General features: G+C 61.4%; 1 protein-coding gene across 1 annotated transcript in view; it reads left to right on the forward strand.

The window, feature by feature from the left end:
• The first annotated feature begins 1497 nt into the window (after positions 1–1497).
• The window catches only part of ZFP36 (ZFP36 ring finger protein), a 28765-nt gene continuing 24589 nt past the window's right edge, over positions 1498–5673 (forward strand). The window contains exon 1 of the mRNA XM_029913203.1: positions 1498–1587. Within this exon, the coding sequence (XP_029769063.1) occupies positions 1498–1587 (90 nt within the window). The remainder of the gene's footprint in view (positions 1588–5673) is intronic.

The raw sequence follows: 5673 nt of genomic DNA on the forward strand, positions 1-5673 counted from the left end.
CAAGGACACCCCTGGTGGGCAGTGATGCGGTGACCTGCCTGTGGGGGAGGGTCTTGTGTGTGTGAGTGAAGGGGGAATGGGGTGTGAAAGAGGGGGGAATGGGGTGTGTGTGTGTGTGTGTGTGAGATGCGAGAGAGGAACTGGGGTGCGTGGGAATAATGAACAATTATCAGCTAATTATGAAGCAGTGATATTTTAACTCCGGCGGCTGGCAGGCTGGGGGTGGGGTGGGGAGGCTGGCTTCCTGAGGGGATAGGTGGGTGCATGGGGGGGATAGGGGTAGGTGGGGGAGGCTGGGTGCGTGGGGGGGGCAGGCTGGGGTGTGCAGTGGGGGCCAGCCATGCATTTTCAGGCATAGACCCCTGTTTATCTCACGCCGGTGCGAGGGCCTCCTCCCCCGCAGCCCCTTCTGCTGACCCAGAAACTGGGGGAGTGGCGGGCTGGGCTAGGACTCCTGGGTTCTCTTCCCAGCTCCACAGGGGCCGCTGGGCCTGCTGGTTGGTGTAGGTGCGGCTATTTACCGTAATCCCCAGAGCGGGTGCCCCTGAGCCCCCCGCCCCAGCTGGGCCAGGTTTGTTTTGCTTTGCCTTGTGGGGAATGAGTCAGTAGGAAGAAAGTGATTTCCTGACCCCTCCCCCCACACCTCCCCATTTCCCCTCCCCCGCGTTTCCTGGAAGGGCCCCGCCCCCAAATGGAGTATCAAACTACAGGAGGGAGCCGGAGACCCCCCTGGCCCCTTCTGGGATGGAAGCGGGGGCCAAGGAGCGCTCAGCCCCTCTGTCCTATTGGGGTTCTCCCTCCCTGCTCACAGACAGGGCGGGGTTGGCAGTGCTGTGGTCCCGTGCACACTAATGTACCCACACGTGCATACATGTCAACACACCTGCACGCACCCATGTGCAAACACATGCACGTAACACGCGTGCACATGCAAACATGCACATGCATGCAGGCACATACAGACACATGCACACACGCACACACAAACACCTGTGCACACACACTTCCAAACATCGTCGAATGCACGCCGGTGCAAATATACCTGAGCGCACGTGCGTGCAAATATGGGCGCAGGCCCGCAAACACATGCATGTTGCATGCCCATGTCAACACATATGCTTGCATGCAGGGACTCAGGGACGTGTGCACAGACACATTCAAACACACATGCTAACACATGCAAACGCACAAGCACACGCCGGCACGTGCACCAGCTCATATTAAACTATGCACTGGATATGGAGCAGGGCAAAATGGGGCCAGGGCCTGCTGTCTGCCTGCAGGGTCCTTTTGGGGCTCTCCAGGCTGAGAGGAGCCGGACTGGAGTCTGCACCAGGCCTGAGCCACCTGGGAAGGGGAGGTGACCCAGCGCGCCTCGATCCTGAGTCCGACCCGCAGCCCCCTGCTAGCCCAGCCCCGGGCTCCCCGCCACCAGCTCTGCCGGTGCCCTTCAACCCCAACCCACAGCCCCCTGCTAGCCCAGCCCGGGGTCCCCCCATGGATTTCCCAGTTCACCTCCATGACCCTGGCGAGCTCCGATCCCCAGCCAGGGCCAGGGAGCGGCTGATGTCAGGAGCCCTGGCCCGTGTGAGCTCAGAGCTGAGTTCAGCTGGCTATTACAGACTCCGTTCTGCAGCCTGGGGAAGCCCGAGGCAGGCAGGGCTCGGCCAGCCAGCCCCTTGGGAGGGGAGCCCTTTGCTTCTCCTGTTTTCCATGCCTGAACCCGGCTCCAGCCTGGGAAATCCCCGAGCCTGGAACGGCAGAGCCCATGAGAGCGGCATCTCCAGGCTGTTTCCAGCAGGCTGCATAGGGAATCCCCCCTTCACGCCCAGCGCCAGCTCCTCGACCTGCACCCCACCTGCGCCCCACCCCATCTAGCTATCTATCCCTCCGTGTGTCTATTGAGGGCCATCATGTCCCTTTCTCTCCAGCAGCTGGTGCCGTCACCATTGGAGACAGGTTCGACGGACCCCACCCCTCGGTCTGTTCTTTCCCTAGAGGGTAGATCTGGAGCGAGCGGGTGCAGTTCACACTTGGGGGCATTAGGGAGCAAATCCGGAATGGGCAGATCCGCTTGGCTCGGGCAGAAGAGTCCTGTTCCGTTCCACTGGTCAGAGACCATGCCCGGGTGTGTGTACGGGGTGGGGGTGTCACTGCCCAGCTGTCTGGAGGTCTAAGGATCCAAAGGGCGCCATGTGCCAGTCGGGAGCTGGGACGGAATACACCCCTGCATTCCCACTCCTGTATTCACACCCCCCTGCATTCACACCCTGCACCCTATTGCACAAAACAGGCCTTGTGAGGGATCATTTGGAAACTGATCACAGCGAAATGTGCCTAGCAACCTTATGCGTAAAGCTATGAAATCCCCCGCGCCCCCGCCGGCCGCTGGTGTTAAAGGCACATGTACAAACCCCCGCAGCCCCAGTCGGTGGAACTGGTCAAGCCGGCCTGGCTTACCCAAAGGGACGTGGGTGCAGTTTGCACGGAAGCTGTAACCGGCCTCCTCAGCCTGCCAGAGGGGGAAGAACGATGACACAAGAAAACCTGCATTTCAGCGTAGGCAGGTGAAAAGACGGAGCGGGACCCTGCTTTCCCCCCGGACTCCAGGCCTCCCTGCGCTCGGCTGGGAAGAACTTTCTCTAGGGGATACACACAGGAAGATGCTTTTCAATGGGTGACTGTAAAAGCGAGGGGAAAAGCCACCCCCGCCCCATGATCGCTCCCCACCCGGCTCTCTTTCAGCTAGGGAGACAGGAGAAACCAGCCACTGGACTGGGGAGCAGATTCTGGCCTGAGTGTTTGGCGAGCAGGTGGTAAGGGCCGTCACCCGGAACCTAGTAGAGAAACTCTTTTCTGTTTGTTTCTTCTCACCCTTTCTGACCTGAGCGCCTCGTGGCCGGGCCTCACGTCAAACCTCCCTCTTTGGCCTGAAATCAACCTGGTTTGGTGTTTCATCAGAATGGATCCGGGGCTGGGAATAGGCTGGGTCACTCCATGTAAGGCAGCAAACGATTGTACATTGATCGCCCTAGAGGGTCAGCGGAGCTAGTATATCTGGGCTGTCCGGGAGAGAGCTGGATGCAGCAGATCACGGGACCGGGAGGGTGTTGGGGGGCACTGGGATCAGAGGCGCTGGACCAGGGCTGGCTATACCCAGATGCTCAGGGGGGGAAGCCACACCAGCAAAGCGTTGGGAGGCCCCTAAGGTTGCAGGGCAGGGGGTGACACTGCCCCTCACTGCTCTGGGTGGCACCCCGGAATTTCTGGATGGCTTCCCCTTCTTCCCAGCGTCCTTCCGCGCTCTGCTGACTGCATGGGGTGGAGGATTCGTTACACCTCAGCGCGGAGGGCCGCTGGGACAGGAGGTATTTTTGCAGGCCGGTTGGCTGGCACATGGGGTGGGGGACTGATGCAGAGATGGGGTGTGGGGGGGTCCAGACTGGCTGATGGGTTAGGCAGGAATAGGCTGCATCTTGAGCACAAGCTATGCACCAAGTTTCATTCATCACCCCGAAGGGAAACACACCCCCCGCCCCGCCCCCCGCCACCCCGTCGGCTAACAAGATGGAGGGGCATCACCGCTGCTCCCCTGGCATCCCGTCCCCAGCAGCGACTGGTGCTGGGCACCGCAAAGGCGGGACCCATCCCTAATCCCCAGTTCAATGGCACCAGCTGTTCTGCGTCAGCAGGGAGGCGTTCCTTCCTGACCACGCCAGTGAAATCACCAGGGGCCCTGAAGCATGGGGGCTGGCTGCACGTGGCGGGATCAGCCAAGGGAGCAGGCCCTGATGCTGCGCTGGGGCTGAGGACTGGGGTACAGACTGGGACCCCCGCTGTTCAACGCATAGGTGCAATGGGGATCACAGGGGATGTCCCGGTCTGAGAGAGACTGATGGGGGGAAGGGGGTAAATGGCTAACTGCAGTGTGTTTGTATGCATGTGCGTGTCTGTATACACATGCGTACATGCATGTTAGTGTGTGTTTGTACATGTGTGTGTTTGCACATGCTTGTGTAAGGACCCGCGTGAGGGGATGTGCATCACGGCAGCTTGAGGCAAGGGGTTTCTAGACACACACCGCGGCACCCAAGCCCTGTCGTGCGCACACACTCCGCCTGTTTACAAACAGACACCGGTCCCACGGTGGAGCACACACTTCACTGTTTCCGAGAGACTGGCGGGCAGCGGTGGGGGTGGAGCTCGGGGAATCCCGGGCGGCTCCTGGCCAACCCCTGTGTCCAGACAACATCGCACCTTGCTGTGATTTCATGGCTGTCCCTGTTGGGGGCAGGTTATGGTGGATTCAGGGGGGACTTTTCAGCCAGTGGGGCCGGCCAGGCCCGACAGATGCAGCCAGCGGGCGGGAACGACACAGTTTCCTGTGCTCCATGGGTCACCCGTGTCGGTTTCAACACTAATAAACCTGCAAAACAAGAAGTGGGGGAGGAAAGCGAAAGGGACGGGACCGTATCCTCCTGCTTCTGCCAGGGGGTGGGGTGGGGGGGGCTGTTGCCGCTAAGCCCTTCCCCTGGCTCATGGCACAACTTTGCCCCCCTCCCCTTGCCGGCAGTCGGCTGTGGTTAGCATCCCCGACCAGATGCTCCGGTGATGGGCACGGCGTAAGACACTATGCAGACTAGATTAGAAACCCCTGGAGCCGCTCAGTCCCCTCTGCCTTTAGCCTGGTCACTGCTCTATAGGGGGGCTTCATGTACTGGGGTGTCTTGGGGATTGGGGTGCAGGCTTCCTGGGGGGCAGCCAGGCCCGCAGATGTGGAGCCCTGCTGGGGATCGAGGGGTCCGGCTGGGGCTGGGTCCCGTGTCCGCTGGACCTGGGTTCCAGGTGGGTGGAGGGTTGTAATCGGCCCCCCGGGGTGGGGGGCTTTGATGCCCCTCAGCCTCGCCAGCCACCCCGCCTCCGGGGGCCCTGAACTCGGAGGCTGACTGAGGCCTGGTCTAGGCCTGGGAATTAGGTCGGTATAACCAGGGTGGGGGGGGGGGGGGCTATGTACGCCCCACCCCAGAGCGGGCTGAAGTCCCTGTGTGGATGGAACGAGGGAGCAGGCCCTGTCGGGGGCGGGGAAGGCAGGGGCACCCCACAGCAACCCAGCCCCCTGCCCTCGGTGTGGCTAGCGGGGCGCGGGGCAGCACCAGAGAGGGGAGGGTCGAGCAGGAGGGAGGCCGGAGCCGCGGGGAGTGAGCAGGGGCTGGGTGCCGGGCAACAGGACACGACCCTCCCCCGGCCTGAACTGCCCAGGGCTGTGGGGCACCCACTCACTACAGACACCCACTGTGCACACACACACACTGCACACTCACTGCAGACACCCACTGTGCACACACACACACTGCACACTCACTACAGACACCCACTCTGCACACACACACTGCGCACTCACTACAGACACCCACTGTGCACACACACACACTGCACACTCACTACAGACACCCACTCTGCACACACACACTGCGCACTCACTACAGACACCCACTATGCACGCGCACACACACTGCGCACACACTACAGACACCCACTGTGCACGCGCGCACACACACACACTGCGCGCACACTACAGACACCCACTGTGCACGCGCACACACACACTGCACACACACTGTGGACACACCCACACTACAGACACCCACTGTGCACTCGCACACACACACACAC

This window comes from Terrapene carolina, unplaced genomic scaffold, assembly GCF_002925995.2.
Source record: "Terrapene carolina triunguis isolate 2854851 unplaced genomic scaffold, T_m_triunguis-2.0 Scaffold517, whole genome shotgun sequence".
NCBI lineage: Eukaryota > Metazoa > Chordata > Testudines > Emydidae > Terrapene > Terrapene triunguis.